The sequence below is a fragment of the Lissotriton vulgaris genome, chromosome 6, assembly GCF_964263255.1.
Source record: "Lissotriton vulgaris chromosome 6, aLisVul1.2, whole genome shotgun sequence".
NCBI classification, from domain to species: Eukaryota; Metazoa; Chordata; class Amphibia; order Caudata; family Salamandridae; genus Lissotriton; species Lissotriton vulgaris.
In genome coordinates this window covers 1,547,341,402-1,547,367,199 of record NC_141694.1, presented here as the reverse complement: position 1 = coordinate 1,547,367,199, position 25,798 = coordinate 1,547,341,402, and the positions used below count along the sequence as shown (strand labels likewise).

The following is a 25,798-nucleotide window of genomic DNA, read 5'->3' as shown; positions in this document are numbered from 1 at the left end:
GGATGCTACTAGACACCACGGTGTCCCCCCGACCTCGATACATGGACCACTGGGAGACCACATTGGGTGGGGACATTTCTGAAAACGGGTGGAGGAGCCTTTGGCGAGATGTAGAGGCACATAATCATTCAACAGATCTTAGAGAGGCCCATCTGAAGCTTATATTTCACTGGTATCTGTATCCATCTAAGTTACATCGGATATTTCCGACGACCTCCGATAAGTGCTGGCGTGGCTGTGGTATGCTGGGTGACTTCCGCCACATCTGGTGGGACTGCCCTGCCATCCGACCATTCTTGTCCGAGATCCTATCCCACATCAAGGATGTGATGGGCTATCCAATTCCGGATCCAATGGAGTATGTCCTATTGGGGCTTAGAGACCCGCTGTTGGAACACCAAACTAGGGCCGACAAACGCATTATATGGCTGTGCCTGGGAGCGGCCAAATTGACTTTGGCAGCCGCTTGGAAAAGCCCGACAGCTCCGGCCATTTCTTTATGGCACGCACGGTTATGGCGACTACTGAGTATGGAGAGACTGTCAGATATCTTCTTGGGGAATTTTAAAAACTTCATGTTTAACTGGGGCCCCTTGGTTAGGTTTCTGTCTCGAGGTTTGCCATCTGCGGTTTGCCCCTCAGCTGTTCGTGCATTACATCTCTTCCAAATTTAACCACCTGCTTGTATGACGTTGTTTTGAGTGCATGATGGTCGCCACCACCGGGGACAGGGTGGGGGGTGGGGGGGAGGTGGGGGTGAGGGGGTTGTTGGGTTGGGGTTGTTGATCTACTTTTGGTTGCGACAAAATTTGCATGTGAAGACGGATTGCACGGCCTCCCTATATGATTGTGAGCCTGGTTGGGACACCACCTTCTTTTGAGAACTTTGGACTGTTTGCTGAGACGTTGGTGCTCCCTGCGATCGATGGAGATTGGCGAACAATGACATTTGCACTGCGTCTGCCAACGCTAATGGCCGTCTACCTTTATGTAATTTTGGTTTTTTTCTGCAGCACTGTTCTCCAGCACCCCCTGTGTGGGGATTCATGGCGGGTTGTCGCCTGTTCCTTCATTCTCTTCTCTTCTTTTTCTTACCTTCTTTTCTCCTCCTTTTCTTCTGCTTAAAAACTTGAATAAATAAAAAATTTACAACAAAAAAAAGTCTGTATTTTTTCCCAAAAGTACAGAAATGGGTGCTGGAGATACTTCAACATTGTTCCATAAAATAAACATTAGCTAAAGACTTCTAGAAATACTATGGTTTCTACTGCATGAATGCCCTTAGTCGCACTGGAAAGAAAATTAAGAGAAAAATATATACACTGAGAATAAAGCCAGAATATTAGAGCCAGTGCTGTTTGTTTCAGTACATCAACACTATTGTTTTCTCTCATGTATCACTTCTGACATTCATTCACAAGCACCTTCCCTCAATGTTTAGGAACATTACCAACTAACCTCAAAATAGAGCTCTAAATCAATCATTTGCTGAACCTAGTTATATTAAGGTAGCTGATGATTCAATGCATTTAATGAATAAAAAGACAATTATCACAAATAGGACAGCAAATTTGAATAATCACACAGATTTAGTTTTTCACTTACTGTGAGCATGAGCATGAGCATGAGCATGAGAATGAGCATGTTCAACTGGGATGGAGGTAGTTACAGTAGTCAATTCTATAATTGCCAGGTGCTCTACAAATAAGAGATTAAAAGTTAAACAAGTTATTTTACTAAATTTGAATCTATTCATAATATACATTATTTTGATGGTTTTGACCAGTTTGATATTTGTAGCCTATATAATCATGAGCTACTTATAAAACTTTGGAAGGATCTACAATGAACATGTTAGGATTTAGACCACATTTTGATTGCTTCTGATTTCTACATTTCATGAGGGCAAAATAAAATACATTCAATCCATATCTTGCAGATTATGTTGCAATGACATGAGTAGTCTGCTGATTCAACACTTTTAATGAATAAATGTTAGAGTATCACAGCTAAAACAATGCTTGAAATATAGCGCATATTTATTTATTCACTTACTTTGAGGACTTGGACTTGGATTAAAGGTATTTTCAATAATCGCTTCTATTATTTCCGTAGGTTCTACAAATAATAGAGTAAAATTTAAGCAACTCATTTTGTTGAATTGAAATCCGATACTTGTTGATGGCAAAAGACAGCCTATTCAACAAATAATACTTATGATTCCACCCATAAATATCTCTTGTATACTATGAAAAGAAAAAAGTCACTAGATAGTAGGATGGTCAGAGCGGTCAGTGGAACACATCATACACTTTTCAATGCTGCCAGCCAGATTACAACTTAAAAGTGGTCTGGTGGCAGGGGGCATGGAGGTCCCACGGCGGTGCCTTTGAAAAGGCACTTCAATGGGAATACCACATAAGGATCCTGCAAGACATGGACTGTAAAGTCCATGCTGTGCAGGAACTGGTGTGCATGCACACAGGGGGGCACATGTTATACGAAGGAGGCACATGGAGCCCTGTAGGGCCCTCTTTGTTTCCTCTCCACCACAGTGTTCATGGAGTAGGAACCTCCGTGACATGTCCGGCAGAGGGGAAACTAGTAAAATGCTTGGAGGGACTGTGGCGGTCCCACCAAACATATTGCCTCTACCCCGCCGCGCCACCACCAGGAAACAGTGGTTCCCTGGAGGCATCGGCGGTCCCAGGGCGGTCCAATTGCTCAACCCGTAATTAGGCGGTGGGACCACGGGTGCTGCGGTGGCTTGACTGCCACCACCGCACCCACGTGCCAGACCCATAATCAGGGCCAAAAAGTCTCTGTGAGCACAATCAGGGATCACATGTGCGGTCTTTCACGATGTGTCAGAACAGCTTTTTCATCAACAACAGCTAGGTAAAACGTGTTTCATCAGGCAATTTTCCCTTCACAACCTTCTCATGTCGCATTAATCACATTTTTGTCTGAATCGCAAAGAGCAGTTGTTTTGCTCAAATATTCCAGTACGCTTCACTGTTCGAGCCTAATTAAGCCCCAACTAGTGGAGTGATCTCTGATTGTGCTCACAGAGACTCTTTATTGAAAAGACAAAAATATAAAAATAGTGACCTATGTTAACATCAAGGTATAGAGCTAGACATATTTGTGCCGAAATTCGTCTGCATTGCTGATTTCTTAATATCCTAGCATTAAAAATGCGTATCACACACCAAACTCTAAATTAATTTACCCAGTCTCTGTTTATCATGAAACCTTGACATGTATATGTATGTATGTGTTATTTCTATAGTGCTAGCCTAGCCAGAAGGCAACAGAGCACGGTGGAGGGTATTAGGCAATAGATAAAGGCAGGAAAAGGTAATAGAGCCTAAGGCAATGGTGGAATCCATCAAATGGTGATTTACTATGCATGGTAAAGACAGTATCCTTCATGTTTAACATGTATCTTCTGAGTCAAAGTAGACTCTGCAAATTCTGTGTGCCACTATGATACCTTTTCTGGGTTTATATATGACACCTGAACTATTGGTATGCCAGGGGTATGATTTTGATTATATTTTGGTGTACAGCACCTGAAACAAAAAATAAGTTGCTAGAAAGGAATCTAGGATTTGTCCTGGAAAACGATGGATTCTTACCAAGTAACTTCATATCTCATGATGACGTGCCCACACCTGGCCCTTCTTTAAATAGAAGTTCACTGTAAAGGACTCAGTGATGTACTTAAGGTAAACACCTATTTACTCCTAGAACCTTGAAGTGCATGTCAGCAGTGAGTAAGATCCCCTGGATAGCATCTCAAGACGAAGAGCCATCGGCATGACATGAGGATAAGGATACCGGGCTCAAGGTAAAACACTGGGCCCCTTCCTCACAACCCTTGTCAAGGTGAGCTCTTATAGTTACTAAACTAAACTAACTTGAGCTCAACCCCTTGTTACTATGTAAACAGAGCAGACATGCTACACTAAGGGCAATGTGTATAGTATTTATGCAGTACCAAAACGTTAATAAAGTCAAAATGCAAAACAATAAAAAATCCCAAACTGAATTTGAAAAATTAAGCACAATTTAAGGGACAAAATGACAAAAATCCATACAGGGGAACCATAGATTTTTGCTTTTCAAGTGTGGGTTTTTATTGGCATTTATTCAACATCAAGATAAGGTATGGGAGATCGACAAGATGAAACAGCAAATGGATCATGTAATAGCACAAGCAGACAACGTTATACTTGCAATGGTCCACTGGTCACTCCAGCAAAAACAAAACAAAAACCTTCCTCACATAATTAGGACCAGAGAGCAATAATCTTGGTGATATAGAAAAAACACTACTCTCCCGCATACCCTTGTAACTGGGGGAAATATCCGAATCCAGCAGCAGCAGCCCCCTAGCTCGGGTGGACGAGTATCAGGAGGGCCCAACAAATCAAAATGCATCGCTGCCCAGGTTCTTAAATCATCCAACAGCTTGTTATCCCTCCAGGGTTTACGCATATGGCACTCTTCAGCACTCGCCCATTCAGCCACATCTCCTTTCAAGTCAGTATGATTGGGGGTAGTGGGGGGCAGCCAGTGAATGGCTATCCTACGCTTCAACTGCGTAAGCACAAGAATAAGGAACTGTCTGCTTAACTTCTTCTTTTTAATAGGGACCCCTCCCAACAGGCACTATCCTATGTTTCGGTGAGTATCCCTTTTCGTGGCCTCACTCAGAGAGACAAGCACCTTGTCCTAATATCTTCGCAGGGAAAGGCATTCCTAAATCATGTGAATGAAATCTGTCTTAAAATGATGGCCTATGGGGCATGTCGCAGGCCAGTCTAGGTATATAGAGTGCAATATAATCGGGGTCAGGTAGACTTGGTGTATAACATTGAATTGTGTCAACTTAAAGCCTGCGTTAGATGACACTGTCCGGAGGCCCTCATATATAGCTACCCAGTCCTTAGCTTGTAGGGGCACATCCCAATATGTCATGCCATCTGGCGTGCACTGGGAGATCAGGGCTCTATATAGATATGAGATCAGTCTGCTGCCTGCACCTTGCGTCACTAGGGCTACACGGGTACATGAATCATTTGGAGCCTCGGGGAAAGATGGGCAAATGCAACGGGACATGGCAACTATTTTGGAGCATTGAAGGAATTGCCATGCACCTAGGCCAAAAGAGGACACAGTTGGCAAGCGTAATGAATGAGTCATCTGGGTATAGATCCTGCAGCCCCCTCGTGCCAATTGCTGGTAGACATTGACCTTACAATCAATGAAAAGGGATGAAGAACCTATACTGGCATATCAAAGGCGAAAGGGGCCCCCTGCAAAACCATTCTGATCTCTCGCTCCCAGGACCTGCAAACCAGTCCCACTATAACCGGCACAGTGAGCAGAACCCTATACCCGCTATAAGTAATTCGGGAGGGATGTAGATCCAAAGGTGTTTCACATCAATCTGGTCTCCCAGTTTTCACCATCTGCCAGACAATACACTGCGTGTTGCAGTTGGGCTGCAAGATAGTATTATTCGAGGTGTGGTATCTCAAGGCGACCTCTGCCCCAAGTGTGCCGGAGGGTGGACAAGAGAACCAGATATATGAATTTTTAACATTTTAAGTAGAGATAGCACCAAGAAGCACAAAGTGTCAATGATAGTAAATGGTCGCAGTAGACTGGGATCATAGTGCAAGTTGAGGATGAATGCGATGGAGCGCGGGTCGGATACACCAAACAGATCCGCCCTGTTCAAAGATTTTAACTGATTATTTAGTCTTGAAAGTCTTAAACCCTACAGGAGTACACTTCTAAAGCTGTGACTGGACCTCATGGAGGCACTTGGAGACTAACAGCAAAGTCCAGTCCAGATCCAGTTGCCACTGGTCATCCGGGCAGTTGCAGGGAGAGGCCGCTTGTGGCTTGTTGTGTCCCGGTAGCATTAACTGGAGGTAGGCCTTTTGACTCTTAGAGGCAATTTTTGTCCAGGGTACAAGAGGGAGCAGGTCTAGTCCTTAAGGGCTCCTTTTAGGTTACAGACCACAAGTCCAGTCCTCTTCTGTTCTTCCTCAGGTGCTGTAGAGGTCTGAGGTCAGTGCTTGGAGGTGCCACATTTAAGACTGGGGTGAGGTAGTAGGTGGTAATGGCTCCTGGGCACACCCTAGCCAATGGGATAACAGTTCCCTGGGCCATTCCTACACACTTTGGGCATTTTCAAGTTGTTGAAAGTCTTTGCCACACTAAATGAGAGCCATCAGGGCTAGGATGTGTGGGGGGAGTTTACAATGGTAATCCTAGTGTCCACCAACATCTAACACTAAAATCCTGTTTTGGGAATACACTGTACTCACAATAAACCCAGAGACAGACGTCTGGTAGAACAAAAATAGGGTTTTACAACAACCAGACAGAGGATTCACAAGAACTGTTCTGGCATCCTCTTAACCTTCTTCTTAAGTGCGCCCCAAGTGTTATATATAAAAACCCAGAGAAAGAAGTCTGGTGAAACAAATGTAGGGGGTTCCAACAACCAGACAATGGAAACACAAGGATTGGTTTTTTCATATTTTTTCCCTTCCTTTGAAGTCAGAACCAAAAAGTATATGTAATACCAGCAGACTAATCACACAGGATTTGACTATCAAGCAGAATTTGGCTCTATTTTGTGAAAAAGAATGCTCACAGTCCCCACCTTGCATATTCTGGGATGAGTCATGTCTGCCTCTGCAGATCAGCCTTTTTGCTTGCTCCTCAGAGACATCCCACACCTTTTTCACACCTATTCAAATGCTAATCAGTGGCTGGGAGAATTTACAGACCCAATTCAATTTAGCCTGCAGGAACTTCAGGCAGGGAAAAAGTAACTTATTAAAATGTATTCTTCCTTAACATTCATTATATATCCGACTTCACAAATAAACTGGATTTTTAATACCTATTAAAAATAGCTGATTAATTCATTTTTAGTTAGTCCTATCCCTGTTATGAGGTATTAAGATTTTGTATCTGTACTTTGGTTTAATACATAAGAGAGCTAGGCCTGCCACAGTGAAAAATAGCTTTGGGGTGCTAGTCTCTATAAGCACATGTTAACATTACATTTCTACATGTAGTATGGGACCGATAGGTAAACTGAATATACTAATTAGGAATATGCAATTCAAGCATATTTAAAGGGGTGCACAGGCACTTTACTGCTAGTTAGAAGGGTGAAGTGCACAGAGTTCTATAGCCAGCAAAAATAAAGGGTCCAGCAAAAGGTGAACAATCTGGGGTGACTATGCAAAAAAAAGAAGATTTATGACAGTTATCATTTGTGAGAACGTGAAATATTAATTGGGATGGATGGTAATCCACAAGAAGTAATAAAGTCACTAACTTGTTTCAGTAATTTAAACCTGAGCACAACTCCTGGTAGCTATGGCACAGAGAAGACAGGCTTAATTTAGGGGAAATTTATAAAGCATTTAGAAGTACCAAAATAGTTAAAAAGTCAAAAAAAATCCCAATACAAAATCCTACTGCAATTTTTTAAAAATAGAGAAAAATGCAATAAATAAAATGACACCATAATTCCAAATATCCAGTAGGGAAAACCAGAGATATGAATTTTAAAATATGTAAGTGAAAATAGCGCCATAACACGTAAACTGCTAATATTAGTCAATGGGTCACAGTAGAACAGAAGCTTGATTGCGATTTGAGGCCAACTACAATTTAGCATTAATGGAATGCAATAAGAAGATATGCCCTGCTAAGGTTCTGGAAGTAGAAAAATCAAGCACTCAGAGCAGGGCAATAGGCCATATAGCATGCAAGGTCCTTTCCTGTCCCAACAATAAATAATAATCATAATATATATGAGTAGGATCCATTTTTCACACTAGTATACCCTGATATAACTGAAGATTTAGATATACGTCTTCACTATAGCAATTCCCTATGATTAACCCCTTGTATACTCATGACGAGCTCAGCTCGTCATGGCATCATGGCGCGTGGAACGCTCAGATGCTGGGAGAATTCCCCTGCTGTGCTGAGCGTTCCACAGGAGCCAATGCACCTGTGACGAGAGCACCCGAGAGGTGTATGCCATGACGAGCTGAGCTCGTCATGAGCATGCGGGCGCTGTGCCCGCCCCCCAGCTCAGCAGGGGAATAACCCAAGCAGTGAAGGGGTTAAAAAGGTGTTCAGCACACATTGTAAGAATTGTGTGGATTATGAAATGGTCCCCTAACATAAGAAGTGTAGTGTCGCATAGGGCTAGCCTCTTAAAAGGGAGGTCAGGTCTGCTTTGCAATTTGTTTGGGGAGTAGTGGGAGTCTTAATCTGATAATACATTATCATACAGCACAGATGTATCAAGCTTTCCTTATTAAGGAGGTTTTTCACAGTGTAGTGTAGTTCCTATATTCCCAATAGGCTCTGCGCATTGGAAATACATGAACGATAGTTTAGACGTAGGACTTAGGTCGACTAGGGGCCCGATGTAGGTAAAACGCTTTTTCCGATTTCAAAATACCGAAGCGGACCGAATCGGTATTCTGAAATCGGAAAACGAGATGTAGGGAAAAAAAATCGGAAAAATACCGATTCGGTCGTAATCGGTATTGTGATTCGATACGTACCGAATCGGCATGCACCGAATCGGAATTTACCGAGTCGGCTACCACCGAATCGGAATTTCCCGATTCGGCAAATACCGAATCGGCAAATACCGAATCGGTGATCGAAATGCACCCCCATGGCCAAAATGCCCATAGGAATGCATTGAAAAATCCGATTAGTTAAAATCCGATTCGGTAAAATCCAAATCGGAAAAATCCGATTCGGTAAAATCCGAAACAGCCAATGAGGTGGATCCACCCTCCCCCACCCAAGCAGGGAGTGGCTACCCAGGCAGGTGCAGCTCATTAAGAACTTTCTGGAGAGGCAGCCTGAGCTGAACATTCACAGTGAGCAGCAGTGGAAGCAGGAGCCAGAGCACTGTGAGAGAAAGATGGCTAGCAGCAGTGAGAGCCAGAAGGCTGGCCACAAGAGAAAACCCAAATTCAGTACCATGGAGCTGCAGGTGTTGGTAGAGGAGGTGGTGAGGGTGCACAGGCAGCTCTTTGGGATGCTGTCCCTCACTGTACCGGAGAGCACAAAGAGGAGGCTCTGGAGCGAGATTGCTGAGAAAGTTAACTCAGTTGGTGTTACCCCCAGGAGCCTTGATGACCTAAAAAAAAGGTTTTATGATATCCGCAGCCTAACTAAACGCAAAATGGCAGAGCTGCAGAGGCAAGCTGGACTGACTGGTGGAGGCAGGAACCCGGCGCCACCCCTCAGTGAGCTGGAGGAACTGGTATCGAGCACCATCGAGAGGGAGAGTGTGTCTGGAATCGGGAACCCGGATAGCTCAGCCAGAGCAACAGCTAAAGGTAAGAAGCATGCGCATCATGACACACCCTACCAGACACCTCCCCTTTAGACACAATGCACAGCCAAACCCCAGCCCAGTACTGCTACCAACAGACAAGAGAAATGCATCATGGTAAATGTAGTCAGCAGAAGTAGGCAAAATATGGCAGTGCAGAACCATAATATAAAAAAACAGTGGAACAGAATCAAAGTATATGCAAGGACATGTGCAATGCTTTAATTGTAGTGACTGTAATACATCGGCACTCAATTCACAAATGCTTCTTTATACCTAGGGGCACCATCAGGCGGAGGAGCAGAAGCAACTGAGGCACCAGCACCAGCAACATCTTCCAGTGCGGTGGCAGGGCCAAGCACAAGTCAAGCTGCCCTGGAGGAGGAGGAGGAGGACAACACCATTGGCCAGGGAAATGAGGGAGACCTAGGACTTGACTTCACATTTCTTCACTCCCCCCAAATGTCTGGCACACCCCCATTGCTGTTCTCCCCTGAGAACTCACCAACAACGGCCCACCCTGCAGCTGCCACATCTCCTGCCAGGAGTATTGTTGTGGCTCCACTGAACCCTATCCAGGGAGCAGCGGGTCAGGCCCCAGCTACCAACACAGCAACACCAGTGGCACCCCAGCCCACACAGCAGGGCAGCAGCAGTTCCCGGAGGCGTACAAGTTCCAGCACTGCACTTCCGGCACGGGAGGGCAGCGTCTTTCAGGGCCTGGAGTGCAGCATGGTGAAGATGAAGCGCATGCAGGCGAAATCCATCATGGCCTGCCAGCGCCAGCTGCGCCAGCATAACCTGCAAATGGGAGAGATGGTGCAAGGGTTTAAGGCTTTCGTCGAAACCAATAAGGAAGTTGCTGCAGGTCTTGGCCGTGTGACCACAGCCATCACACAGCTATGCACCAAACTTGACGAGCACGAGCACTCTCGCCGCTGGGATGCCCACATGCACAACAGATCAATAAGCCGCCTTGCTGCTGCTACCGCACAACTATGCCAACGTGGGGCAAATATGGAGGCCAGCCTGACCCAGAACACCGCTGAGGTCACCAGGGGCATGGCCCGCATAACAACTGCCATGGAGGCAATGATTATTTCAAACACTGTGGCCAATCCAGCCCTGGACCTGGGCGAGGCTGGGGACAGCAGCAGCCGCAGCAGCCCGGCCAGCGCAGTGTCGGAGCCGCGCCGGAGCACCAGGCGCTCTGCAGAAGCTGCTGGACATGCGGAAGGGGGAGAGGCACACCCCAGTGGGGCTGCTAAGCGCAGCAAAAAATAGGCTTGCCAGGGCGGGTGAGGCAACCCGGACCTTTGACATTGAACTACTTTACATTAACATTTTCTTTTGTTGCACATCAGTGGTGCAGTAACGGTGTTGCAACATTGTTAACATTTTCTTTTCCTCACAACCATTTACCTGTCTGTGCATCTGTACTCACTCAGAAATAGTTTTCTGTAATCTCCTCACGTCTGTATCTGCCATCACTTGGCGTAGACACCCCAGCAGGTTGTGTTTGTGGCACAGCAATGTCGTCGTCATGGTCCTCGTAGTGTGACAACTCCACCTCAGTGCCCTTCTTCACCGCAAGGTTGTGCAACATTGCACAGACAGCTATGATCTTGCAGCAGGTGATGGGGGTATACTGCCTTGCACCTCCACTCTTGTGCAGGCATCTGAATCTGCTTTTCCAGATGCCAAAGGTCCGTTCAACTACATTCCTTGTGCTTTTGTGGGCCCGGGTATACCTCCTTTGGCTGGGTGTGGAGGGGTTGAGGTAGGGGGTGAGTATGAATGAGCGGAGGGCATATGCACTGTCGCCTAGAAGGAAAAGGGGTAACATTACTCACATGCATACATGTATTTCACTTAGCTACTTTGTGTTATGGGGGTCTGATGATGTGTCTCACCTAGGAGGTATCCTTCACCAAATTCGCCAGCCATCAGCCGTGCATAGATGCCGCTCTGTTGAAAAATGTAGGAGTCGTGGGTACTCCCTGGGAATTTTGCTACCAGGTCTGTGATGGTGCACTTCGCATTGCAGATCACCTGAACATTGATGGTGTGCGTAGACTTCCGATTGCGGTATATGTATTCTGTGTCAGCTGGGGGGCAAATCGGAATGTGCGTGCCATCTATGCAGCCAATGATTTGGGGAAATTGTGCCATCTGGTAGAAGTCAGCTTTAGTTTGTACCAGTTCTATGTGGGTTGCAGGGAAAGAGATGTATTGGTCCATCCTGTGTATCATGGCGTCAAGGAATGTGTGGAAAACCTTGACAGGCTGCTCTGGGTCACCCCTCCTACCGCTGCAACTCCACTTTGATAGCTGCCAGACGCAAGCAGGTGTAGGCTGCATAGCACCTGGACGTGTGCTGGGATGGCGTGTGCCCTTGGGGTGGGGTGGTCCAACAGTGGTTTGAGGTCCCTGATGAGCTCCAGAATGGTGTCTGAGTCCAGCCTGTACCTCTGTAGGATCTCTGCCTCTGTGAGCATGAACAGGGTGATCCTCTGTCTGTAGACCTGTTCCTCTCTTTGCCATTCCCTCTGTCCTTCCTGCTGTAGCCGTAGCCGCCTTGCAATGACATAAAAAGCAGCCATCCTGCAAGTTGCAATGCATTTTGGGTCTATTTTTATGGGTTGGAGTTGGTTACCACCTGATTGTAATCCATGGTAAATACCGATTTTGAAATACCGATTTTGAGCCAAAATCGGTATTTCTGTGCTTCCCTACATCTCTCTATCTGTCCGAATCGGGGATTTTCCAATTCGGTGACTCTACCGATTCGGTAGGTTATCCGAATCGGCATTTATCCGATTCGCTGTCTCTACCGATTCGATACATGGACCGAATCGGATTTTTTCCGATTCGGTGTCACTACCGATTCGGTACATGGACCGAATCGGTATTTTTATCCGAATCGGTATGTTACCGATTCGTTATCTCTCCGATTCGGGGTATTTCCGAATCGGATTATTTCCGATTCGGTAGTCATTCCGATTCGGTATTTGTACCGATTTTGACGATTTTCTTTGCCCTACATCTCGATGGCTGTATACCGATCGGTAAGGGCCCAAAATCGGTATTTTCGGCCGTTACTGATCGGTAACGGCCTACCTACATCGGGCCCTAGGTCTCTCTTGAATATGTTAGACTTAATTGTGAGTGCCAGCTAGCTCAGAGGTCACTATAAACTTTCTCGAATACACAAGAAGGGATTAGTCTCTGACAACCATATAACATGACAACGTTGCTCCCCCAAGAATAAGGAGTATATCTCCAGAGTCGCAGAAATAATAGATGGCTATTTCACTCAGTCAATCGTGCATGCTTCGTTTCACCAGAAGTGCAGAGAAATAGAGAGACAGGCGTTTTCAATAAAAAAGGTTATTTATTGAGCAGTCTTCTTTCTCATGCAAGAGAAGTGAACTGCTACAATCGTAATACTTGCTATGAAGTAAAGTGCGTACACTAAAAGGAGTATTATGAAATAATACTGTAAATGCATTTATATGGTTTCTAAGCCATGAGATACTTAAAATAGATAAAATACATACAATGATAAATAATGACTAAAAGTACTCAACTGGTGCATCTAAAATACGCCTACCCCGGTGTACCCAACCTAAGCCTAGTACAAGGGAAGAAGTAAGTGAGGTGTAGCTGGAGTTAAATAGTTTCTGCCAAGAATCTATCCAAGAATTCTCTACGGGTCTAATCAGCTCCGTACCTTGGTTATAGAATGAAGGAGGTCTCCCGCAAGGGTAGCAGGGAAACACTGGAGCTGGATTTCTCGGCAGGAGAAAAGACAGCCTCTCTCTAAGTGCGTCAGCTGGAGGGTCGGCTTCCTTCGGCACTCGCTACAGCAGGGCGTCGGGCAGGTAGTTTAGTCGATCTGCTCCAAAACCACTGTGTGTTTGCTAGGGCAGATGTGGGCATATTTATACCTGGAAGGTGCCGAGTTTGACTTAAGGGTGGACATAATAACGTCACTAAGAACTCGAAGTTCTTTACACGCTCCAGGTGTTCTGGGACAAATCAATACTGAAGCAGGGGGAAGTCCCGGGCTGCTGAAGGCTGATTGTCTTCAAGAACTCGTTGTACTCTAGGAGCTTAGTGGAAGTAGCCATGCCGTATTTGGACTGCATTGGCTGTGTCTAAATATGGTTATGATTCTTATGCCTATATAAGGATATGATAAGGTATACCTATATAAGGGCATGAATCGGGAAAATTACACTAGAGCCCTCGATACGTTACAACAACAGTAAGAAATTGGGTTAGTTCTAACATACATTTTTTGAAGCGGATTGCTTTCCCAAAGCAGTTAGCATACATTTTAAACCTGCAGATTTTAGGGAACGTATGTGTGTGTATACTGTAATAAATACAAGGTGATGGTATGAATCCTTGAATTCATCTCAGCCACTAGTGATCAATCAGTGCTGTGTCCCAAATCCATTATTTTTCAACTACTATGCTACTTTGCCCAGGGACCAGTCGATACAAATCATTATTTGTCTTAACAGAAAAGAAATAGTCCAATCCACTCTGCCAGACCAGTTCCCTCCAGACAGAAGTAGCATCAGACCAGTTTCCATCCAACAAGAGAATAATAAATTATTTGAGCGTGTAACACTATGGAAATGCAAGCATTCAAGCGAACAGATCCGATCACAAACCAGAAAAGTATTTTCCCACTAAAACCTGTTGTTACTGGACAAATACAAATGGCTGAGGATGGATGTATCCACTTCTGGCTTCTACACACCCCTGACCTGCACTTCCCTGGTGTAGTTTCTTGAAGCAATATGGTATTTGTGGCTGTTTTTGAAGCTAGTGCTGGTACCGAATGCTTCCACCTACTAATTTCATTTTCATTATAAAGGGTTAAGGGATCCTTACCTTGAAAGTTTTATTTTTTTGTTGTAGCGTTTGAATATTTCTAGTGTTTATTTTAAATGTGTTATCAAATAAATATGTGTTCCCTTTTTATCTGTTTTCATTTTGTTGCCAAACCTTTGAACCTCTTATAAATTGTCCTTCATTTGTCTTTAGTTTTATAATTGAAGTGTAAATGCTCACTTAATTGGGTGCTGCAAGTACTTTATTTTGTTACTTAATGCTACATTGTTTTTTATGTGGACCACTAAAATGTGCCTTTTTTAAAATATACCTTAACATGTGGGCTTTTCTATCAAATGGGAGCAAAAGTTATACTCACTGAAACCAGGTTATATATTTGGGACAGATGGTGGGATCTGAACTCTGAAGTAATCCGTCTGATGAAGTATGAGTCCTCAGGGTGATAAGGACAGTGAGAGCCTGCCTGCCACATTGCCCTTCTCACTGGCAGATTGTTCAAGCTTTCAAGACAGTGATAGTGTTTCTGCTGGCTGGCATTGTAAAATGTCAGGTACCGGATGTCTTAAACCATGGAAATCCACTGCTGTCCCGAAGACTTATACAGGTGGGCATGATGTATGCACCACATACAGTAGGAATCTGGAGAAAATATTGAAAAGGGGAGAGACAGAAAGCGAGAGACAGACGAAAGCCTGGATCTCACTCTTTGGAATTGAATTGTCTCAGTCAAGGGCTGGCAAATTTCTACCTTGAAGTTAGAGGGCCAGAGTTCACTGAACTGGTTGTAGGGGAAGCAGAGGACAACAGTAAAGTGAGAATACAGCTGTCTTGCGGTCTACGAGGCTTGCTTGTTTTGGCTGTGGGTGTTGCTGTGTTGAGCCTTAAGAAGACCATGATTCCAGCCCCAAGGGCACCAACAGCGCCAATGTAACACAGGTTGGGAGCTAGAAGGCAGTTCAGAGAGGGAGAAGGAAATAGGAGCACTAGGAAAGAAGGAAAGGCTGAAGGAAGAGGGACTATGAGGGCACAGAGATGGAAGAAAACAACAAACATGAGGGGTACCTAACAAGTGTGTGAACTGGAATGAGAGCGGAGAGCCACAACAATTCACAACAAATTGCCAGGCAAAGGTTCTACGTCATGAATGGACTTGAACACAGCTCTGCCACCAATAACATGGAAGTGTACCAATACACAATAAATTATTATGGACTGTCAGTTAACAGTCCAGGGTTCCCAACTTTTACAGCCTCCACTGACCCATTTTCCATATTCTCTAACCCAATTAACTTTATACTTTATTGTGGTCTGTCCTTTGCCTGAATCCTGACATGAAAAAGGTGATCCATGCAAGCAACTACAACATTCAACTGAGTGAATATTGTTTTGATTATTAGAGCTTTTCACAGGTGAATTCTGCTATGTAAGTGCCACAGAGAAATGTATTAGTAGCAAGAGATAATTTGCTCCAGCTCCCAATTGCCTTCTACCTCTCCTCTCTCTGCCTCAAACCAAGATCTTAGCTGAAAATACTTAAATCGGGAAAATGTGGACCCAATCTTATCTAAAAGTACTACCAAGTCAGACCACCTCTCTAACCCCGCTCTTCTTATCGGAATTGCCAGAGAGTCTCCCAAACAGGACGGGGTACCCGGGGAATCCCAGATTGGTGCAAATGGGGAAAAGTAGCCTTAGCCCAGAAACGTCTTTATTTATACCATATCTGAAGTGCCGCTTTTAGCACCTTAAGGCGTACCTTCTTAAAAAATCGTGGGGCCCCGAACTTATATAGAAACCCTGCCTGCCCACTACCGCCCTCCGCTAGCACTAGTTCTCCTAGTAATCTACCCCATGAAGTATCTGCTGGAATAGATAAAAGCATCCTAATCGGGGGGCGTGGCCAAGATGGCGGCGGAGTAGGACGTGCTTTTAGGTGCCTCCGGCGCCTGGCCTTCTATAGCTTTGTTTAGCACCCTGCTCCGGTCTCGACTGCGGCCCTCCGGGTCCCCTTGCATCTCCTGATCTCCTGGAGATCCGTGTCCCACTGCCGATTCTCGCTGCACTGCCGTGGTGTCCCGGGGGCAGAGAGCGATCTGGCGGAGCTGGAGCTGGCGGCCCGCGCAAACACGACGCGGGTGTGAACGGACGACTGTGGCCGCGGCTCGGCTGGGAAGAGCTGCGCGCCGGGGCAGCACTGTGAGAGGCGCCCGGGTGATGCCCGAATGTGCAAGGAGCTGACCTGGACCCGGCGGCGGGCCCTGGAGGAGGCGGAGTGACGGAGGCCCAGCACGGATGGGGGCGCGCCTCCCAGCCCCGTGATCCACGCGAACCCGAGGCTTGTGGCCTAGATGTCCCGGAGGTTGCTACCGTGAGGTGGGGTCTGCCCTGACGCTAGACTCTCTTGGGCTGCGGAGCTGCTACTGGGGGTGAGAGTGCGCAGGGCGGCGCGAGACGGAGAGCTGTGCGACGGCCCGGTGGAGCGGGAACCCACCCCGGAGATCCCCGACCCACGTAGCGGACTGTTGGCGGCCCGGACGGCCCTCCTGGGATAACCCTTGCTCCCCCACTGATGTTGGAGGGGGGACGGCTTGTGGGGCCGGAGAGGCGGTGACCTCCCTAGAGACGTGACATTGAAGCCCCTGAAGCCTGGGCAGGGCCTGGAGCAGGGGACGCCGGCACGAAAATCGAGCCCGGGGATTACGGTCCTACTGCGGCGGAGAGCTGAGCCTGTGGCATCTAAGGGCATGCGAAGGGTGGAATAGTGTTGCTGACCCGCCCGGACTACTGTGGCGAGTGCCTTCCCCCGGCGTGGTGGCACTGGAGCCCCTGAGCCCCGTGGGACTACTGGATTGAGAGATCACCGGTGCAGAACTCGAGCCCGTGGATTGAGGGCCTGCGTCGGCTAGGAACCGGACCTGCAGCGTCTAGGGGCCCCCGAGATAGGGTGTGAGGCGATCGGCGCATCGGGGCATTGGCGAGTGGCGCTCTCTCCCGGCGCTGCAGTGGTGGTGCCCCTGGACATTGTATACCTCTTGAGCTAAGGAACCACCAACAGTGGGTTCAGTCCAGCAGGTGTGGAGCTGAGTCAATTGCGGCACCCCCCGACGGACCGTGCTTGGGCTGGCTGTGGATTTGCACGGATGGGCGGATAGTGAGAGACGTGGCGGGCGCCATATACCACGTGGGAGCACCACGCTTGCCAGGGGACCGCTGAAGCAGACATCTTGCTCTTGGGCCGAGATCTGGACAGTGAAGGTGTAAAGTCGGGCCAGCGGCGCTACATAATAGAGGAAGGAGATCCCTCGCCCTGAATGCCCGAATGAGTAGGGGCAACGCAATGTCCTCCACACAGCGCAAAGGGAAGCCCGGTAAGGATGGCCCCCCAAAAGGATCCCAACAGCCGGCGTCCCCCGGACCCAGCGTATCGCCTAGGCAGAAGGATGATGAGGCACCCGCAACCAAAGCCTTTATGATGGAGCTTTTCGCTTCTATCAAGGAGGACATCTCTGAACTCCGTTCTCAACTGGCCTCGGACCTCCGCGAGGTGAGGAGGGACGTGGACGGTATCGGAGAGCGGGTAGTTACTCTGGAGGATCACGACCTAAGCGTGGCGAACGATGTTCACCAATTGCAGCAGGATGTAATTCGGCTCACGGAGCAGAACCTAGACCTCCAAGCACATGCGGAGGACTTGGAGAATCGTTCCCGCCGGAACAACATCCGCATACGTGCAGTGCCATGGGACGGGGAAGCAGGTGATCTACGGGGCTATGTGCTGGCACTCTTCTTGCAGATCCTGGACGATGAGGACCTACATGAAATCAAGATGGACAGGGTTCACAGGGTCGGACTGCCTAGAAGGGGAGGAGGTCCGCCACCCGACATTTTGGTCTGCGTGCACGACTTTCAGCTGAAGGAACGCATTCTTCGAAAATCACGGGATGTCCCGTCATTACAGTTCCGAGATCATCATCCTCAATTATACCAGGACTTGGCGGCATCGACACTCCAAAAGAGGCGCGAATTTCGCCCAGTGACTATCTTTCTGAGGGAACACAATGTCTCCTACTCTTGGGGCCACCCCTTCCGCATTATTTTCAGATGGCAGAATAGGCTGGCGCAAATCCGATCTCTTCAGGTAGCGAAAGACCTCCTGGGCCTTGATGACACGGCCCCCTCCCCAGAGGGCGGAAGCTCCCCATCGCGGAGAAGACGGCGGTCCTCCTCATGGCAGAGAGTGGGTCGAAAGGCGGATGGTAGACGACCTGATCGTACAACCAGCCTACAGGAGAGGGGGGAGGCGGTGGCCTCTGTGGCTTCGGCAACAGTGGCGACCTCCCAGCATAGCTCCGGGGCAGCCTGAGCTCTGAGACGACGGCCGATTGGTGCCGGAGGGGCACGTATCTTCAGGTACCGTGGGTAAATTTGCACTTTTTGGGAAGACACCCCGGTCCATGGTCCAGGGGGCACTCCCAGTGGTGCCCCGTCCTCACCCCATGGTGGAATCTACAGACTTCTATGCACTGGGACTGTTAAGTACATTGTTCCTCTTTGTTTTTTGGGGGGGTGGGAACCGGGGGGTTTTGTGGTGGGAGTGGGGAGGGGGGTAGTTGGGGACTGTGCTGGGACTGAAATTGGGGGTGGTGGCGACCAATGTGTGCTTTCTGTGAGAACCGTTGTTTTTGGAAGTATGAGACATGTGCTCCTTGATAGCCAGGTCCTGGGCTATGGTGCCCAATGGGCGTTTGATACTGATAGAGACGCCCTAGTGCTGCAGTTGAGATGGCCTTCGGTGGGGCCTGAGGATTGGTTCTGGTGGTTGATTGGATGGGAGGCGAGGCTTGATGGCGGGATGCGGGGTGGGGATGAGGAGCGGAGGGGCGCCTGGCTGCCTGTGGTGGGGAGAGGCTGGGGCCTGTTGACGGGGTGGATGCAATGCGGTTGGAACTAATGTTTTGTCATGCCACTTAGTATTGGCACGTGGAATGTGAAGGGCCTGAACTCCCCACAAAAGCGTCAGAAAATTTGGAAATACCTGACTGACCATCAATTAGATGTGGTGGGTCTCCAGGAGACCCACCTGGCGCGCAAAGATGAGCTCCGGCTCCGGCAAAAACACTTCCCCCTCGTCTACAGGTCATCTGCCGCCACAAATCACAGGGGGGTGGCTCTTCTGTTTCGGGTGTCCCTTCACTTTCAGTCTATGGGAGTGTGTTGTGATAAGAAGGGTTGATGGTCAAGGGATTGATGTATGGCAGGTTATGCACTTTTGTGGTGGTGTACGTCCCCAATGCAGGGCAGAATAGCTTTCTCCAGGAGCTGCTAGATAAGGTTGGGAATTTTGTGGAAGGGCACCTGTTTTTAATGGGGGATTTCAATTTGGTTTGGGACAAGAACCTGGATAGCTCCCGCACTCAGAGAGCAGAAGCAGGCGTTTTTTCCAATGAAACGCAGCGCCTTATGGGTGACTTAGGTTTGATTGATGGCTGGCGTTCTTTGCACCCCCAATCCTGAGACTACACCTTCTTCTCCCATGTCCACCGTTCCTATTCCCGCCTAGACCACATCTTTTTGAGCCAAGCCCTCAGGGGAGATGTCCGCGACTCCAGCATTTTTCCACTCTCCCTGTCTGATCATAGCCTGTTGGTCCTTGGGTTGCACTGGTCGGTGAGAGGGGACGGACTGCGGAAATGGTACTTCCCGGCTGCGCTTGTCCCGGACGACACATCCTGTAAGGAGCTGCGGAAGGCCATCAGGGACTTTCTGGCCCTCAACCCCGTCTCGGACAGGTCTGTGTTCAATACCTGGGACGCATGCAAAGCTTCGCTGCGAGGCACCTACCTAGCCCTCAACGCGAACCTTAACAAACTGAGGAGGAAGGAACGGGAAGAACTAGAGGCGGAACTTGCTATTCTGGAACAGGCACACAAATCGAACCCGTCCAGGCTGACCCTCCGGCCGTTGACGGCTGTGAGGGGCAAACTAAAGGCCCACTACAATAACCAAGCTGAATTCACTCTCCTGAGGCTATGGCGCCTCTCATATTCGCAGGGGAACAAGGTGGGAAAGCACTTGGCCTGCCAACTTCGGGACAAGAGGGAGAGGGAATACATCAGGGGGACCCAAGACTCGACGGGGACCCTGCAACACCGAGATGAGGACAAGGCGGACCTTTTTGGCCGCTTTTATGCAGCACTTTACGCGGGAGACTCTCTTGACCAGGAGGCCCAGAGGAGATCTCCCCATACCGCAGGTTTCTAAGGAGTAGAATGACATCCTGGCTGCTCCCATCTCCAGAATAGAAGTGTTGGATGCTATTTAGGCCCTGAAACTCCATAAAGCACCGGGCCCAGGCGGCTACACTGCTCTTTTCTATAAGTCGTTTGCGACGAAGTTGTGGGACTATCTGGTCTCCCTCTTTAATGAAATGGCTGTCACCAGGAAAACCTTGAGGTCTATGGCCGAAGCTGTGATCGCCGTTATTCCCAAACCGGAGAAAGACCTATCTAAATGCTCGTCGTATCGCCCGATAGCCCTCCTCAATATTGATGCTAAATTGTATTCCTATATCATTGCACGCAGGCTCCAGGACTTAATGCCGGCTCTCGTTCACCCGGACCAGTCTGGGTTCATCAAAGGCCGGCAGACACACGACAACATGAGGCGGGTGATCCACCTGATAGAAAAGGCCACTAGGTTTCGCATTCCGGCGGTGCTGGTGGGTCTTGACGCGGAAAAAGCTTTTGACAGCGTGGACTGGGGGTTCATGTTTCGCACCCTGGTCGCTTTTGGCTTCTCGACTCAGTTCATATCAATGATACGTGCAAATTACAGCAGTCCCCGCTCTAGAGTAATGATTAATGGACATCGATCCGCCTGTTTCACTCACTCCTGTGGTTCCAGACAGGGCTGTCCCCTATCCCCCCTTCTCTTCACTCTGAGCATCGAGCCACTAGCTCTAGCAGTGCAGGAGCATGAGCAGATCAAGGGTCTCCCCTTCACTGGTGAGCAGCATAAAATCTCCCTATTTGCGGATGATGTATTATTATCGGTGGGGGACCCAGCCCACTCATTAACGCCTATCCAAGCAGTGTTGTCTGACTTTGAAAGGGTGGCCGGTTTTAAAGTCAACTTTGATAAATCATATATCCTAAATCTCACTCTTCCTCCAGCGGAAATGGAGCGTGTGCGGCTGCTCACGCCTCTGTCGTGGGCGCCCACCTCTCTCTTATACCTGGGGGTCCGACTGACACCCTCCATAGGGTCACGGTTCTCCACGAACTTCCCCCCATTGCTGGCGGCGGTGGGAGCGGACTTGGACCGATGGAAGCCAAAGTATATCTCATGGCTGGGCAGGATCCATGCTCTTAAGATGGTCCTCCTCCCCAAGTTTTTATATCTTTTCCAGGCCCTTCCCATTCCAATAGACGCGGACTTCTTCCGGCGCCTTAAAACCTTGATGCTGCGATTCATCTGGCAGGGAGGGCGGGCACGGTTCTCCTTCGCAACTCTGCGACGACCGCGGAAGGAGGGGGGAGTGAGCTTCTCCGATATGCACCTGTACTATAAGGCCGCGCAGCTACGGGTCTTGGTGGAATGGTCCCAACAGCTCTGAGAAAAACACTGGCTGCACATGGACAGGAGTGTAGCTGGGAGATCGATCTGGGACCTGGCTTGGAAACCCAAGGTGGATAGGCCCAAGAACGCCTACATCAGTACACCCACTAGCACCATCCTGAATGTTTGGGACACGGTCTCTGGTGACGACCGCTGGACTACGTTCCCATCCCCCTTTACACCCATACACTTCAACCCGGCCTTTCCGCCGGCGATGCAGGAAGGCCCCTTTCAACTATGGAGGGAGGGAGGATGCAGGGCTCTTACACACTTGTTCCATGGGTCTGCACCGCTCACTTTTACCAACTGCATGGGAGATTATGGGGTCCCGGCCGCTGAACGATTCCGCCACATCCAACTCCTCCACTGGACAACCTCACCGGGAGTGGGAGATGCAGCTACAACCCTGCCGTCACCGTTTGAGGCCTTTATCCTACGTACTTCCACCATGAAGGGCGCGATCTCCTTCCTGTACAGTTTGCTGCTTACCACTACAGTGTCTCCCCGTCCTCGCTACATGAGGCACTGGGAGGAACTTCTGGGCCGGGATATTACAGATGAGGAATGGAAGGGTCTCTGGTGGGACATCGCTGCACACAACCATTCGGTGGATCTGAGATAGGCCCACCTAAAGACCCTTATGGATTGGTACTTGTACCCATCCAAGCTACATCGAATATTTCTGGCCTCCTCGGACAGATGTTGGAGGGGCTGTGGTCTGCTGGGGGACTTCCGCCATATTTGGTGGGACTGCCTGATCATCCGCCCATACTGCGAAGAAATTCTGTCCCATATCAAAGACATCCTAGGCTATCCGATACCTGATTCCATAGCTCATGTCCTACTGGGTCTCCGAGATCCGGCTCTGGAACATCAAACAAGAGCGGATAAACATATCCTATGGCTCTGCCTCGGAGCCGCCAAACTCACCTTGGCTGCAGCCTGGAAGAAACCGGACGCCCCGGCGATATCCCTGTGGCACGCAAGACTATGGAGATTACTGAGCATGGAGCGAATGGCGGACATCTTCCTGGGCAACTTCAAGAATTTCCTGTTCCGCTGGGGCCCCCTGGTCCGCTTCCTCTCACGAGGCTTACCCTCTGCGGTCTGTCCGTCCGCAGTGCGCGCTCTCCACCTCTTTCAGATTTAATCAAGGATGTGTGAATGTGGGAATGATTGTGAATTGATGTCGCCACCACAAGGGGGGTGGGTAGGGAGGGGGGGTTGTTTTGGGGGGAAAAGTTGGTTAAATTACTTGTTGCGACACCTCAGGGCATATGGAGGCTGCCAGACTTTTTCTTTCTTTTTGCTGCACTGACTCCCTCGTCTGGGTTTCACCACCCTTCTTCGCAGGGCTGCTACCCTACTGAGATTCGAGAGGGGGGATTGATCTCGATTTCCTATATAATTGCCATCGGACACTGATTCCTCGAACTGCACTTTGATAGCTTTCTATATTGCTTCCTTTTCGCCTCTTATTTTGCCTCTTCAACTGCCCCCTGCATGAGGAGCATTGCGGGACTGTCGCTTGTCTTCTTTTTTTTACTTTTTTTCTCTCCTGTTCTCTTTCTGCAAAATAAAATAATATTTTTTTTAAAAAGCATCCTAATCCCTTTGAATTGAAAGGCCAATAAATATAGATTTATATTGGGTAGTGCCAAGCCCCCTTTCAACAATTTACTCCGTAGTTTTTTCCAAGATAACCTGGCGCTTTTTTGCCGCCAAATGAAACTGCCTATCTTTCCTTGAATTTTATTGATACTATCTTGCGGAAAAATGAGAGGCAGCGCACTAAAAAGAAAAGTCAGTTTAGGTAATACTGACATCTTTACTAGATTGACCCTCCCGTAGATTGACAGAGGGAGATTTTTCCACTTAGCGAAAAGAAAGTCTATATCCTTTTCAATCTTTTTTAGACTTATCAAGGACATTTTGTTTAGATCTTTTACTATTTTTACCCCTAAGTATCTAAACTCCTTGCTTTCAGGGCCGTAGCTATTCTTCAGATTCCAATACATGATCTCGGTCTTGTCTGAGTTTGCCATATAACCAGAGATCTCGCCAAACTCGAGCAGTAGATTTTCTAGATAAGGGATAGAGATATCAGGGTCTATGGTGTAAATTATGATGTCATCTGCGTATAGAGCAATTTTACGTTGATAATTTATTGATTTAAAGGGCCTAATTGTATTGTTCTGCCTGATGGCCTGCGCAAAGGGCTCAATATATATGTTAAATAACATAGGAGACAGGGGACACCCCTGTCTAGTCCCTCTCTGTATTTTAAAGCTCGGGGTTAAAAAAACATTTATTAAGATTTTCGCCGAAGCTCCATTATAACAGTTTTTTAAGGTCTGGATAAAGATTTGACCCATGCCGATACTTTCCAGCACCTCCCATAAATATTTCCAGCAGACCCGGTCAAATGCCATGGCGGCCTCTAATGCCACCACCATCAAGGGATCCCCTCTTTTGTCTGCTAGGTCAATATTGCCTATTAGCAGCTGGATTTGCTCCTGGATATTTCTCCCGGGCATAAAGCCATTTTGATCACAATTGATCAGACTAGATGTCAGTTTGCCCAATCTCCCTGCCAATATGCTCATAAAGATCTTATAATCCGCATTTAGCAGGGAGATTGGGCGGTAGGAGTCTGGGAATAGGGGATCCTTTCCCAGCTTTAGTAGCAACACTATTGTGGCCTCTTTCCAGGAGGAGGGAACCATCCCTGTTAAACTGTATACTTTATTGAATAACGTATGGAGTACAGGTAAAAGTTCTTCCACCAGTTCCTTGTCAATTTCGCTGTCCAGGGCATCCAAACCCGCTGCTTTCTTGGTTTTTGCCCTCTTTATACGTTCCTTAATCTCCTCCATGGAGATAGGTGAATCTAAAAAAACCCTAGCTGTTTCTGTAAGAGTTGGCAGAGTTTTACCCTTCAAACATGATCTTATTGCCTCATTTGAGGGATTGATATCTTCCTTATACAGATTCGCAAAGCGAGACAGGAGACAATTTTGAATACTTACAGGCTCACTAGATTTAGGGCCCGATGTAGGTAGGCCGTTACCGATCGGTAACGGCCGAAAATACCGATTTTTGGCCCTTACCGATCGGTATACAGCCATCGAGATGTAGGGAACAAAAAAAAATCAAAATCGGAGTGAAAACCGAATCGGAATGCGTACCGAATGGAAAAGAATCCGATACGTACATACCGAAAATCGGATATGTAACGAATCGGTAACACACCGAATCGGATGCAAACACCGAATCGGTCAATGTACCGAATCGGTAGACACACCGAATCGGAAAATAACCGATTCGGTCCATGTACCGAATCGGTAGTGACACCGATTCGGAAATTATCCGAATCGGTCCATGTACCGAATCGGTAGTGACACCGATTCGGAAATTATCCGAATCGGTCCATGTACCGAATCGGTAGTGACACCGATTCGGAAATTATCCGAATCGGTCCATGTACCGAATCGGTAGACACACCGAATCGGTCATGAGCCGAATCGGAGAACATACCGATTCGTATGATTCACCGATCGGGAAATTCCCCGATTCCGACAGATGGGGAGATGTAGGGAGGCACAGAAACACCGAAATCGGCTCAAATTCGGTAGAATTCACTCGGTATTTACCATGGATTACAATCAGGTGGTAACCAACTCCAACCCATATAAACAGCCCCAAAATGCATTGCAACTTGCAGGATGGCAGCTTTTTATGTCATTGCGAGGCGGCTACGGCTACAGCAGGAAGGACAGAGGGAGTGGCTAAGAAATGAACAGGTCTACAGACAGAGGATAACCCTGTTCATGCTCACAGAGGCAGAGATCCTACAGAGATACAGGCTGGACTCTGACACCATACTTGAGCTCATCAGGA

The 25,798-nt window shown here is 47.9% G+C and overlaps 1 protein-coding gene across 1 annotated transcript in view; it reads right to left on the bottom strand.

The window, feature by feature from the left end:
• LOC147709124 (uncharacterized) overlaps positions 1-25,798 on the bottom strand; it is a 3,078,084-nt gene that overhangs the window by 2,503,064 nt on the left and 549,222 nt on the right. The window contains exons 7-8 of the mRNA XM_086927727.1: positions 2,056-2,118; positions 1,606-1,698 (exon numbers count right to left, since the gene is read on the bottom strand). Coding sequence (XP_086783853.1) covers positions 1,606-1,698; positions 2,056-2,118 — 156 coding nt within the window. The remainder of the gene's footprint in view (positions 1-1,605; positions 1,699-2,055; positions 2,119-25,798) is intronic.